At 43.9% G+C, this 14,891-nt stretch overlaps 1 protein-coding gene across 2 annotated transcripts in view; it reads left to right on the top strand.

Moving 5' to 3' along the window:
* LOC106711851 (adenomatous polyposis coli protein) overlaps positions 1-12,642 on the top strand; it is a 49,632-nt gene extending 36,990 nt beyond the window's left edge. For both annotated transcript variants that reach the window (XM_014504259.2, XM_045679393.1), the window contains exons 4-14: positions 2,959-4,933; positions 5,061-5,244; positions 5,353-5,474; positions 5,600-5,721; positions 5,859-5,938; positions 6,044-6,099; positions 6,633-6,937; positions 7,611-7,682; positions 7,918-7,997; positions 8,087-8,196; positions 8,283-12,642. In XM_014504259.2, coding sequence (XP_014359745.2) covers positions 2,959-4,933; positions 5,061-5,244; positions 5,353-5,474; positions 5,600-5,721; positions 5,859-5,938; positions 6,044-6,099; positions 6,633-6,937; positions 7,611-7,682; positions 7,918-7,997; positions 8,087-8,196; positions 8,283-12,484 — 7,308 coding nt within the window. In that variant the 3' untranslated portion in view covers positions 12,485-12,642. The remainder of the gene's footprint in view (positions 1-2,958; positions 4,934-5,060; positions 5,245-5,352; positions 5,475-5,599; positions 5,722-5,858; positions 5,939-6,043; positions 6,100-6,632; positions 6,938-7,610; positions 7,683-7,917; positions 7,998-8,086; positions 8,197-8,282) is intronic.
* The last annotated feature ends 2,249 nt before the right edge of the window (positions 12,643-14,891 follow it).

Here is a 14,891-nt window from a genome sequence, read left to right as displayed (position 1 = left end):
AATTTAACAGAAGTTGTATAGATGGCCGAACCTAATCGTTATTAATTTTATTTAAATATTTAATACCCCAAAAATAAAAATTTAAATTTGTTTTTGTTAAGTAAAAAACATATTCTAAGTAAATTACTAGATTTTTCCTTTTCATTAAAAATAAATCAAGCTCTATACATATATTTAGGGCATCGAAACTCGGTTCAATTTTGAAAACCCGGGTTTTCGGGTCTAAGAGTATCAAAACCCGGGTAGACCGGTTTTTTCGAGCATTTCGATCTTTCCATTGTAATTTTTTAAAATACACTAATCTGCGTTTATATATCGATTTCCTACAATGAATACAAAATATAAAGGAAAATAAAATGTCAATTTCTCGCAGGTTTTGGTCTGGCGCTGGCAAATTTTCAAGAGGTATATAGGTATAGGTATATAAGAGGTATATATATACTTTTTTTTGGTTGTGCGTTTAATCAGATTAACAATTTCGTTTAGCCTTTCATCACCTGTTACGGCCGATAAAAAACAGTTTTATCTTCATTTTGAATGTTCTCAAAATATTTACCCGGATTAGTCAAGTACTGTAGTGTTGCTGCTTGAGTTAGTCTTCTTTTTGCGTATCGTTTGCTCAATGCAGTTGCCATTTTGTGACTTAGTGGTCATGGTCATTTCATCCATTTTCTTCAAAGCAAATTTTAGGGAAATCAGCTGTAAGTAAAGTTGCATCGCGTCGATATAGCGCCTCGACGACAGTTTTAATAACATCCAATATTTTATGGATCTCATCTATATTTCTCCAGTCATCAGATAAATGCAGTATCTGTTTTTAAAGCAATTAAAGCTTTTCTAATAGATATTTTCAATTTCAGAAACCGACCTAACATGGCAGAAATGCTACTCCAGCGCGTTTTCCCATCTAATAGCAGGGAGTACTCCTGTCTAAATCAGCTCTGGCATGTTTTTGAAGGACGTCATCGTTTTTTGTCGATTTTTTGAAGATTTTTACCACTTTTCGTACTTTTGATACCAGATCGTTGTATCTAAAATATGGTGAACTGAAAGACCCCATAAACGTGGATTCATTATTAAATTCAACGCCATCCTCGTCATTGTCTGTAGAATTTGTGTCGTCGTTAAATTCTACAGTTCGCAGTCTTTGAGCCAATACTGATGAAGGTAAATCTTCATCCTCGTCAAGTTCGGCAAGCTGAGCGACGTTTTCCTCGAAGCCGGCATTGTGTTTGTACATTACATCCACAATTGCCAGCTTAACAGTATGAGCGATGCATAGCTGATGGTATGACTTAAGGGACTTCCCTAATGCAACCACCCCCATATTCGTCCAACTTGGCCTAAATCAATTGTACGCATGAGGCTGCAATCAAGGACCTGTGAATTCGTATGAGACCTAGATTTCGAAAACTGCTATCCCTTGCAAAATTTGGTGAATGTAAAGTGAGCCCTATATAAGTTCTATTTTTATTAGATGTCCATTCATCGAATGATATCGCACAATTGATAGGAACGTAGCAACGAAGCTACGTTTTACGTAATAATTAATAATTTATCAAAGCGTATTTTTATTCCATTTATTTATTATTGCATTCGAAGTGGCTTAAACTTAATAAATTACAAAAACAAAAGTATTAAAAAAAAAACCCGATAAACCCGAGTTTTAATAATCAAACCCGGGTTTTTTTGTAATCCTCAGAACCGGGAAAAACCGGGTTTTTTCGGTCCGGGTATACCCGGTCTCGATGCCCTACATATATTGATAATATTGAAAAATAAAAACCTTGTAAGCCTGGGATTCGAACCATTAAACTTACTTACGTACTGCGGCGAAAATAGTAAAACACTGAAACTAGCACATATTGTGACAGAATAAAATTTGATATTACTTACTAGCTTTTACCCGCGACTTCGTCCGCGCGGAATAAAAAAAATGCTCACAAGATAAAAAGTTCCTATGTCCGTCTCCTAGTTCTAAGCTACCTCCCCATCAATTTTCAGCTAAATCAGTTCGACCGAACTTGAGTTATAAACAGTGTAACTAACACGACTTTCTTTTATATATATAGATAGGTAGATTAGGTATCTGTCATGTATCGTCAATTTATAAATTTTAAACGTTATAATAATAAGAAGAAAAATGTTGGGTTGTCCGATAAGTTCGTGCCCATTTTTAATGGAAATTTTAAAGGCCCTTCTTAAGTTTTGACATACGTCTTTTAAATTATATTTGTTCGATTTTATAACAAAACGTCTTATGTATTTCGGCAAAAATTAAGTCAATCAGTTTTTATAAAACTGATAGAAAAGAACGAATCGTGTCCTACCATTTGTCAAAATATGGCTGAAGTTAAGCTTTTCAGTATGCATGTGTTATGTAAACATGTCATATGTTTTCAATAATTGTAATATATTCGGGTCTATTCTAAGATACCTATTGAAAATCGGAACGAACTTATTGGACAACCTATTATGTTGATACAAAGCGTCAAATGAATTTAACAGAAGTAGTATATTTCAAAGTGTATCTTAAGTAAATAGAGATAGAGTTCAATTTTGTCAAATGTTACGATATTTTTGCATACTTTCGATGCTTCGTTACTATTGACGCTCTGTCTGTTACTATAATTATGGGCACTTTGAATGTACTCATATATATGACGATGTGAACGCTCCGGTGTTTTTGAGCAGAGTGGATGCTTCAATTAATTTGATAACTTTGGTTGTACTAATATAATTGATCACTTTAGGTGTTCCTATATATTTGGATATCTTGACTGCCACTATATTTATGAAGCTGACTGTACCTATAATCAATTTCATCTCAATGTTATAAGATCTCAAATGTGACGAGGTTTATGATTTAATGGCAATTTAGGAAAATAGAGCGTTCATAACATTATATTTATAAAACTTTGCATTAAATTTTATAAATTTATTTTACGTTGCTTTCAGGTTACAGCTGCTGTACTAAGAAACCTTTCTTGGCGAGCAGATACCAACAGTAAGCAAGTATTGAGAGAGGTCGGAGCCGTGAAGGGCCTGACCAAGGCAGCGATGACCTGCCAAAAGGAAGCAACGCTCAAGTCCGTGCTCTCGGCTCTCTGGAACCTGACCGCCCACTGCTCCATGAACAAAGTAGCTTTATGTTCCGTCGACGGAGCCTTAGGGTTTCTCGTAGATATGCTCAGTTATAACTCCCCGACAAAAACTCTAGCAATTGTGGAAAACGCAGGAGGTATAATGAGGAATGTGTCGAGCCACATCGCCGTCCGCGAAGATTACAGGCAAATTCTCCGCGAGAGAAATTGTTTGAGTGTCTTACTGCAACACCTCAAGTCTCCTAGTCTGACAGTCGTCAGCAACTCGTGCGGCACCCTGTGGAACCTCTCGGCTCGATGCCAGCAAGACCAACAGTTCCTCTGGGACCACGGGGCCGTACCGATGCTCAGAAGTCTTATTCACTCCAAACACAAAATGATTGCGATGGGTTCCAGCGCAGCTTTGAAGAATCTTCTCAATTCGAAACCTGGCAAATCGCACATAATCGCCCTAGATACTACTGCCAGAAATATGAATTTACCCGCCTTACCGACTCTCGGCGCCCGAAAACAAAAGGCACTGGAACAAGAGCTAGATCAAAACTTGGCCGAGACATGCGACAACATCGAACCGGCCACTTCCCCCTCAACTAGTAACAGAGAAGAAAAGAACCTATTTACAGCGACAGAAAGACAAATCGCTATGAACTTAGAAAGACATAGAATGACGTCTAGTTCCCCGCTCATGGGGAATCTAGCGTCGCAGATATCACTCAGCCACAGTGCTCACTTGGCGAGCTACCTCAGTTGCAGTAACACTCTCTTGAAAGGCGCTCTGGTGACACGATCCAACACGGGCAGTGCGGGCAACGTCAACAGATCCGACAGCAAGGACTCCGTCACCAGCACACACTCCGACTCCGTGTTCGAGAGGGTCATGCGCACAGGCAAAGTGCCAGTGCCCACGCCGCGGAGCAAAGACTTGATGAGAATGGAACCTTCGGGCGAAGCGTTTAAGGCGGCTTCGAAAACGCTACCCAAGGATAATACCTACCTCCGGTACAATCAACCTCCTATCCCACCACCCAGAAGTTCCACAGACATGAGAACTAATTACACGGAATCTGGTTACGACGTCGACCAAGATTCCTGCGACCAACCCATAGATTATAGTAGAAAGTACTCGGAAACTAAAAACAACGAAGCCGAAACTCCTCCAGCGCAAGAAAAATCCAAGAGCTCCGACAATAAGAAGTATAAAAAGGAAAATACCAACACCTTCGGCGATTATCAGGAAACAGATTTAGATCAACCGACGGATTACTCACTGCGGTACGCCGAACATCATTCGGAGACGGGCTCGGACATCTCCGAGCCGCCCGGACCCTCCGTGCACGAGGACACCATCAAACACTTCGCCACCGAGGGCACTCCATACGAAACTCCCATCATTTTCTCGACAGCCACATCCATGTCAGATCTACGCGTTATCGGAAAAGAGGGAAAACCGAAGAGTACTCCCAACGCGAAAGAGAACCCCGAGGTCATGACCCACTCGGACGAGAAGGACACCTGTTCTATCGAGGATCCGCCGGGACACGATAACGACCGCGCCATATCGACACCGCAGCCGCCCTCCGCGGAGCCTGTTCCCGAAAAACGAAGCGTATTTGATACCAAATTCAGCTCAGGGATGATCAGTCCGGAGAAGCCAGTGAACTACTGCGACGAGGGCACACCCGGGTACTTCTCGCGGGTGAGCTCGCTGAGCAGCCTCGGGGAGCCGACGGAGGAGGATAGTCTGGCCAAGAAGAACGCGCTTGCCACCATGCACGTCGAGCCCGGCCCTCAGGAGCAGAGCACCAGCAGTTCTAGCAAGGACAAAGAAGGTAAACATAATTATAACAATATGTTAAAGATTTTATAACCGGCACGTATGTTTCTTCATAACCGAATTAAATAATTTTCAGTTGTTTGTATATTTTAACTATGATCTTATTCGATCTAATCCGTAAGGTTCCAAAGCGGTGACGTTCGCTCGGTCTCCGCTGGTGTCAGGTCCGGGTACTCCGGGCTCGCCGGGCACTCCGGGCCGCTTCGTAGAGGACACGCCCCTCATGTTCTCGCGCTCCAGCTCGCTCGGCTCCCTGCCCGAGTGCTCGCAGCACGACGACCAGGGTTCTGTAGTCTCCGAAGTCAGGTCAGCCACTTTTTCTTTTCTTTTCTGTTTAGTCTGTTTACCTGTCAGTGTCTTCCCTGCCAAGTGAGGTCAGTCTACGATTTTAACACGTTATCTTATATGCGTCAGCCGGTTAACGTCGGGCTGCATCTCGCCGAGCGAGATACCCGACTCGCCGGGCCAGAGTGCGCCGCTGTCTCCACCCGCAGCGCCACCGCCGCATCACGAGGACATGATGTCCAACCACAACGGTATCTATACCAGACATATTTTGTGGCATATAAAATGTTGTGTGCTTTAATAATTTCTTCTTTATTCCCAAATGTTAGTGACGTCATAGAATAAGTATGTAACATTAGTTTGTTGCTGTGTTCAGAGTCGTGCGTAGTGACGTCAGTGTTCGAGGAGCGCGTGTCGAGGTTCCAGGTGGAGCACACGCCGGCGCAGTTCTCCGCACGCACCAGTCTCAGCAGCCTCACCATCGACGATGACCCCAAGGTAACATCCGGTCTTCAACTACATCTGTACACGTCACGTCACGTCAAAATCACTATAGTGACGTATCGTGTGTAACCTTTCTTTGATCTTAAGTCACTAAGAATAATAATTAAAATATTTTATGTTTGTTTCCGCAGCAGTCGCTCCTGATGATGAAGCCCACAGAGTCCAGGGAGTCACCGCCTGATACTTCCAACTTGCAGATAAATGATAACAGGTATTATGCCATGTTGTTATTAATAATATTTTTATTTGATCTAGAAGTATACTTTTTTTTTTTAAATTATGCGATTTTAATAAATTATAAATATAATTATTCCAGACAAGAAATTCATCCTCTGCCAGCCGCCTCGGGAATGCATAATGACTCCATGAAAGGTAAATTCCCGTTATAGTCCTACAAGGATCTTATGGCAGTTTTTTGACGTTGACAGGGGGGGGGGAGTTTACAAGTGTTAAGGATTGCCACTGAGCAAACATTTTCCTAACTTCTTCCGAAAGTCGTCAGTGTTCCAACTCTAAGCAATTAATATATAACTTATAACCTGAGTTCTAGTCATAATCCTTTGCTATTTAAATTTATACATGCAAACATTTTGATAAACTAGCTGTCGCCCGTGACTCCGTCCGAACGGTATTAAAAAAAACTTGTGTTCTTCCAGACTATGTTCTACATCTATGCGTGATATTTTTATGCAATTTCCAAAATTATGTGAAATGGCAACATTAATTTCTGCAGCTGTCACTCCCTCATTGGTCAAAATATGATGCTGTCAAGATGACATTATTAGTTCACATATTTTTCGACTGACAAAAGATCCTTTTTTAGGACTATATAACATTCTTACATAATTGTGTATAATTTTGGTCATGTTTTAGTACATTTTTTAATATAATTAATTTAATTGCAGGCACACAAACTCCCGGGGACACGTGTAAAGTGTACTTCACAGAGGACACTCCCGCCATCTTGTCGAAAGCGGGCAGCAACTCCAACTTGTCAGTGCTCTCCATTGACTCCTCGCCCCCCGCACCCGCCGCGCCCCCCGACCTGCCACCCCCCGACCTGTCGCAACCCCCCACTGTACAACACATACCCCCTGAAGAGCAAGAGGATAAAGTTTTGGAACAGAACCATCATGACACTTCTGATAGTTCCAACTTAAGTGATGCTGGTGACTTGTTAGAGGAATGCATACAGAAAGGCATTGCGCAGGTGACTCTTTTTTATGTATATAAGTTTTTTTTTTAGTGTTATATATTCAATTTAACAGACATTTTATTTTAATAGTAACACCAAATTTTATTTTTCCATACATTGTTCAAATTAAAAAAAAATTACAATATGACCTTTTTCAAGGTCAAAGATAAAATAATAATTTTTAATAAATGATTATCTCCTGTAATATTATTATTTTTTCATTTCTTTTATTTTTTTTTTATCTAAATTGAAGTGTTCCGTTTTTCATTAAACTGTATAAATGTCTAATGATAGGAATATTGAAATTATTTCCCTTAATAATTATCACTGGAAAGTCGCGGCAAAGCCAAGTTTCTACAAATTTCAATACAATCGTTTAAAAAAACAAAGCGGATTGTCTAAAAAGGCGTTATAACGTTTGCATACAACTGTTTAGTCACGCAACATCCGCCATTGTTCTACACGTAACTTATAACATACGTTGATTTGTGCGCGATGTGTTTTCAATTTTGTTATTTTATTTGTTACAAACGCAAGGTTTCATATTATTTATCTATACATTAGTAAATATAATAAAAAAATTATGCCTTAATGGAAAATTGTGGTTCACAAAAAATATGCTAAATATTTCCTTAAATAAGTTTTTTTTTTTCGTAAAATTGAAATTGTTGTTGTGTTTTGATTGTAGGTTGTTAAGAACAAGGGTCCACAATCTGATGTGCCGTCTGTCAATCCATTCAACGTCAGGGATGATGTCTACGTGAGTTCATTTTTTTTTATTTTGAAATCTTTATAAGTTTACTTGATAGATCATTTATGTACAAATGCTGACATTTATTGGGTTATTCTGATGATAGTTGAAAATTATTTTTTCACAGAGATTTTGACAGTTCTTTAGCTTTTTTTTTAAATTTAAAATGTCATCTATGAATCTTATCACAATTATGATTCTATTTGTTTTTTTTTGTATGTATGTGTTTGTGTGTTTGTTGCAGAGGTCATTGCCGCCGTACCTGCGCTCCTCCACAGAGACTGTCAAGATGTCGCACGACTTCGCTCGCAACTTGCGGGACAGGTCTGGTTATCTTATCACTTTAAATCTCTATTTACCTTTGTTTTCATAAAGGGGTTTTATATGTTGTATAATTTTACCTTGTTGTTCAGTGAGAGCCGCAGCGGTAGCGAGAGCCGCAGCAGCAGCTGCCGGGCGCCGCCGCTGCCGCCCAAACCAGGCCCTCCGAGACCGCCTCCGCCACCACCACCACATCACACCGGTAACTATAATATACCCTCACATCTATTGTAAGTTTGTGTGGCTTCTAAAGATGACGAATTTTATCGTTATGTATCTAAATTTCAGGTCGGAAACACCAAAGCCGCCTACAAGTGAGAACACCCCCGAGCAGAGAGAAGCCGAAGCTCCCCGTCACCGCCGACCTGGCCAGGAACGACTCCCTGAGCTCGCTCAGTCTCGACTCCTTCGGCTCCACTGATCGGGAAATATTCGAGGAGACCGTGAAAGCCGGACTCTCCAGCGTCAACCCTCGCGCGAAGTTCTCGCTGGAGAGCAACAAGGGCAAGGCGCACTCCGTGGAGCGGCCGGCGGACCTCGCGCGGCATGCCCCACGACATCACAAGTCTCTCGACCGCAGCGACAACATCGCGCAGCATCGCAACACTGTTAAAGACCCCGAGTTCGAGAGGAACCTGGCCTCGGGCCTCTACAGCATCAAACCCACCAACAAGGTGAAGAAATTGGAACAGGACTTCGCGGCGTTTAACCTCACCAGGTCCCCCTACTCGTACCACGGTGAGACCTCCGGGTACTCCCTGGCGCTGCAGTCCCGGTACCGGGGGCACACCTCCCGCTTCTACGACGACGGACCTCCCAGTCTGCCCGCTCGAATGGAAGACCCGCGGAGGCAGCTCGAGAGGAGCAACTCTCTCAGCTCGCTCAGCAACGAGTCCTTCGGCTCCACCGATAAGGAGGTCTTCGAGCGCTGCGTGCGTATGGGCATGTCCAAGGCACAACCGAAGAAACGAGACGAAGGCAAGCTGAGAGTCAGGAGTGACGACCGCCTGGAGATAAGAGAGTCGCACAGACGACGTCGAAAGGACAGCAAAACCCAAGGGGCGCTGGAAAAGATGGTCGGCGAGGAATATTCGAAGGATAGAGCGATTTTGGAGGAAGTTATAGCTCGGGGCGCCGGCGAGAGCAAACCTCAAGCCAGGAGCGAGACCAAGACACAGTCAAAAAACGTCCCGGCGCCGTCTGCGGACAGCGCAACCGCAGACGAGCTCGCCGACACCGCGCCGCCAACTGGCTGTGAGTGGACCATCCCCCCACCTCCGCCTCCACCTCCACCACATGACACCCTCGAGCCGGACACCACCGCCGACATCACCGCCGAGTCCAGCGATACCACCTACGAGCCCACCGAGATCGAAATAGACCGCTCCAACGAGTGCCTCGCCCCCAAGTCCGCCAACACCACCATAGAGTCCGAGCTCAAGGACGAACTCAACAGGTCTAACGAGTCGTACGCGGACGTACTCGACGGCTCCTGGAGCGACGACGGCTCCCACCACGAGTACGCCACCACCTTGACCAGAAAGAACAAGCACGAGTGGACGGACATTAAGCGTGTCAGCCCCACGGACACCGTCGCCGCACCAGAGGAGCATTCCAAGAGAACTGACACCTGGAACGACAACACTTGCCCCGACGACGTCACCTTCCCCACGATCAGCGGCTCCGTGCACATGGTGTCCTCCATCAGGAGCGAAGTCGTCGAAGCAAATATGGCGTTGCCCGATTTATTGGAGAAGAGCGAAGCCGCCAATTTATTTTCGAGACCCGATTTGACCGACAAGTTGGACAATCAAAAACTACATATAAGTGAGGACGGCGCGCTCGGAGACGAGATTATGATTAACGTGGAGCCTCCTTTCGATTTGGATGACGACGAGCACAAGTTCGATTCCATTATATCGTCAGCCATAGAAAAGGAAGCGGCCAGACTGGCGGCGCAGTTGAAGAATTCCCCGTACGCGATGGAAGCGAGCGTCACCTCGCTCACTTCCTTAGATTTGGACAACATAAAGCCGCCCTCGAACCTCGGCAGCCTTCTGTCCTTGAACGCCTCGGGACATTGGGACGAACCATCATCCCAATCGCCGAAGAAAAATAAAAGTCGGAAGAAGTCCCTTCCGGTCGCTCTCATGGTTAAACGAGCGCTCAGCAACTCATTCCACCACCAGGGCAGCTCCGAACATTTGGACAACATTCCCGTCAGCCTCCTCGACAATATCAAGCCGCCTTCCGAGATGGAGCACATCGACATGGAAGGCAGCATGATGTCCGTCGCGAGCATCGCTTCCGAAGTCGCCGACGTCAAAGACAAGACGCCCATCGTGTTCGACTTCAAACAACCCGTGCAAGACTTCCCGCTTTGCAGCACATTCACGAGCGTCTTCCACGACCTGGACAAGGTCAACCCGCCCTCGCTGTTCGACGAGATGGCCACCTCCACCTTGGAGATCGAGCAGACCACCGCGCACGAGGTCTACGACGAGTGCATCTCCAACACATTGAACGTCGTCACAGACATACCCTCCGGCTCCGAAAACTGCACGCCGCTGCCCTCGGACATCAGCAGCGTCGAGTCTACGCCCAAGAGACGTCGCGACCCCAACCATCTCACGCCGAAGGAGAAGAGAAAAGCATCGAGCAGCCGATATCAAACTTACACGATTACTGACACCGTATCCGAGAGCGACGTCGCTCTCGACATCGTCGAGCAGGACGACTTCGTCACTTGGACAAAATCCGAAAGCGACAGATCCGACGAGTACGTCACCGCGACCTCTGAACCCAAGTCCAGGAGACGGTTGAGCGCCAAGCAAAGGAGGATAGAGGACAGAGCTAGGTATCAGACGCAAACCGTCAGTATACACAACATCCTGCCGCGGGAAAGCGAGCAGGCGGCACCGCCCGACCCCAGCATTGAGAGCCTGAAGCGGAGGCTGGCCGCCAAGAAGACCATCAAACAGAAGCGCGTCGAGGACGCCGAAAGGTTCCGAACGAGAACCCTCAGCGAGGACATACCGCCTTCTCCCACGTTCGTAACCAAAGACGCCAACTTTGAAAACGTGGAGACGACGACCGGCTACGACAGTCTGTCCTCCAACGAGCCCACACACCAGCAGCTGCACGACGACCGCGACCTCACCAGCGGCGACGGCGACAGCGGACACAACGAGGACGACTTCGAGCTCAACTCCACCCAGATGCAGACGTACACGCGCAGCTTCCGGCACTACCTGCCCGTCGTAGAGAGCCCCGCCGCAGTCGACATGTGCGTCCTCAACAACCTCAAGAACATAGAGATGACCGCCTCGTACCGCCGCGCCGCCACAGACCGCAGCCCCCTCTGCAGCCCCGGCACAGAGCCACACATCTACTCCGAGGACAGGGCGCACTCAGAGTCCGACAACGAAACGCCCCGAGAGCGACCGAAGCCCAAAATTATTAAACCGGAGAGACGGGACGAGAGCGTGGATTCCAACGAATCCGGGGAAAAGGAACAAGATGCACCTAAAGCGATCAGGGGAAGGAAGAAAGCCATGTACATCTCCCCGTACAGAAGGAGCGTCCCCCCAGCTAAGAAACAGGCGACGCCCGCAAAAGCCGCAGCGAAACCCGCTCCGAGCAAACCTACGACCAATGTTGCAAAAATAGGTGCAAAATCTACAATCAAACCGCCCACAAAGGTACCAAATCCGAGCACCTCACCCAAAAAGCTACCGAACAAATCACCCGCGAAGACATCGCAACAAAGAACCGTAGCCGTTCCTCCCGCCGCCAGCAAGCCGCTGCCCCTGACGAGGCAGGGTACCTTCACCAAGGAAGACAGCACAGTGCCGCCGAAGGACTTGCCGGAGCCCGACAGGAGGACAACGGGCAAGGCCGCCTCAGTCGCGTCGCACACCTCCCCCTCCCGTCTGCCGCAGTACTCGCGGGGCGCGCGTCCACCGCTCGCCAAGACCAGCATCAACACCGGGAAACTTGCCAAGACGACGGTCAAGAAACCTCCCGAGTCCGCCATGAAGAACTCGCCCTCAAACCACAGTCTGCAGAGCAACGACAGCGGGAAGACCATCGTGCTGGCGCGCGGCTCCCGGCAGGGCAGCACCTCCAGCGTCAACTCGGTCTCCTCCAAGTCGACGCGGGACGTCGAGAGCAAAGTCGCCAACGTTTGGAGGAAGACCGACAAGAAACCGACCAAAGCTGACAAAAAGGTGGCCATAGAGGGCGACGCGGTGCCCAAGCTGATCAGAAGCTCGACGTTCGAGGGCCAGCCGAAGCTTAGCCAGATATCCGCGCCCAAGCAGAAGACCGCCATCGGAATGCGCGTCTCGCAGATCCCCAGCTTCAAGGCAAAGCTGACGCCCGCGACCTCGCAGTCCAGGCCGGGCTCGCAGCCGCCCACCTCCGCCAAGAAGCCCACAACCACGCGGCCTTACGCCCGGAGACAACTCAGCGGACAATTGACTTCGTAAATTGAAATGTGCCGTCCCACCATAAGTCTTTCGTCACAGAAACAACCTCTGACATAATAATCCATTTGACATGAAATTCTGACATTCTTATTCTATTATGTAATTTATTGACATTCTGATACTTATTATTATGATATAGAACATTTTTCTCAAAGAAAATTAACCAGTAATTATAATATATAGAAATATTTAATCAAAACATAGGGACTTTGCGCGTCAATTATAGTCAATAAACATTATACAAACCTCCTTCGAGTACTCGACTAACGACAATCAAAAATTCATGGACATTACAATAATAAATATGATTAAAGCTTTCTATTTTATAATTCATATGATTATTTTGTCTTATTATAAATTATTATTATTCTTTATATTATGCATTTATTCAACTGGAAAGTGACTGCAATTTATTTCTTAATATTAGATAATGACTTTAATTTTCACTTAATAATAATTTAAATAAAAAATTGTACGTTGTGACAAACAAACACTACAATGTACGAAATCAACTAATAATTTTTACATCAAAATTAAATATAAGCCGATTCCATTTTCAGCCGAGAAACATAAGTTTTCGAGGTGGAAATCATGAAATGGCGGTAAAAGGAACCATTGTAAATATAACAAGAAATGCGTTTAGCTTTTAAGGTTACCATTACATCTACTTTGTATATTTCTCATAATTATTCATTATTAGTATATAAAATGATGTCGCGTCGCTTCGATAGTAAAAAAAAGACGGCATAATTGAACATATGTCCTAATTTTTTTTACGTCTAGTCAGTTAAAGTTAGATATGAGAACAGTAGAAATTTTTTGGCGGCAAAATCTACTAAAATTAAATTAGGCATCTTCAATGTAACCGTAGTTGAAACCGGCTTCCTATTATTAGTGACAGTTTATTGTAACCAATTTTATTATATTTAATTTTATATACGCTTTTTTATTAGACATTTATTCCTCTAATTAGTGATTAGATAAATATATTCGATTATAATTCCAGCTGTTGTTAAGCGCGGGAATGCTTTATTTATTTAGTTTCGGGCTTAAGTCGATCTTAAACAACGAAACTTCTCCAATCATTTATATATTTGTACTTGATTCCTTTTGAATAAGTGATAGCTTAATGTACTTTTATGTAATCACAGCGATTTAGATGCAATTAAACAACGGACAAGCCAGATTGCTAAATGAATATATGAATAGTTGTAAGACGCGCAATGCGACGGTAATAAATCATATTTACCTTCATATCTCTTGTTTCATTTACATATATTATCCACTACATCTTGTTAACTTTTGTAGTTCGAGGTTCTGTGACTGCATCATCAAAATCTTTTTTTTTATATAAGAGAAGGGATCAAACGAGCAGCGGGAACACCAAGGTGTTCATCTACGCCCATGGACATCTGCAATACCAGAGGAATCGCAGATGCGTTTCCGGCCTTTGAGATGGTGATCTTGTCGCTGATTCATTTCAAATAATATTGTTTCTAAGGTTGTTACGAGGGATATAAAATAAAATAAAATTCAATCGAACTAAGATCGTTTATTATGCCAATTATGGTCCAATACAAGTAACTCTGATTTCGAATGTCAATTCTACGTTAAAACGAAAACATGCATACACGTTATAGATATCATTGTTATAGCATATCAACTATGAAAAAACCTATGTCCCTTATATTTATGGCTCTCATATATAACATACAAAATATTAACAAAAAAACTATAATTACTGTATTCATGGAGGCATGCAGAGGTAGATCGGTATATCGCAGCGCCGCGCCGGACGGGGGCTGGCAGTGTCTGTACTATCAATATTAATTCTTAACCTACAACTTGGTAAACAGATATATAAAACTCTACATCTTAATTCAGTAACAAATGTGGATATTTGTATATATTATAAAAAATTGTATATATAAAATATGATGTCCCCCGCACCGGTACAGCAGCACTGTATCCTTACAAGCAACAGATCCTATCTTACAGAAAGAAAAACAAAATCCCAGATACTAATAAAAGTAATGTAAAGAACAGCAAAATTTCTATTTACAATTAGAAGCGTTGCGCAGAAAAACATTGGCTCTTAAAGTATTATAATTCGCCACAAACATCGAGATAAAATAAAACGCGCCCCAGTCGCCGACGCCACGTAACTGTCTCTATAATACTATTGTAATGGTAGTTTATTTAAAAAAAACATTGTTATTTAATTAAAAATAGTATAAAACATTAAAATACATCACAAGATGGATTAACTTCAATATATATATTTATATAAAACGGATTGATTCCAAAAACAGACATGTATCTATTATATAAATAGTGGTATAAAAATAAATACATATGTTATCATATACTTCTGATTGGTTTACTATATTTATCATCTAAGGAATCA

The sequence above is a fragment of the Papilio machaon genome, chromosome 9 (assembly GCF_912999745.1).
Source record: "Papilio machaon chromosome 9, ilPapMach1.1, whole genome shotgun sequence".
NCBI lineage: Eukaryota > Metazoa > Arthropoda > Insecta > Lepidoptera > Papilionidae > Papilio > Papilio machaon.
The sequence above is the reverse complement of the archived record's forward strand: the minus strand, read 5'-3'. Positions and strand labels throughout refer to the sequence as shown.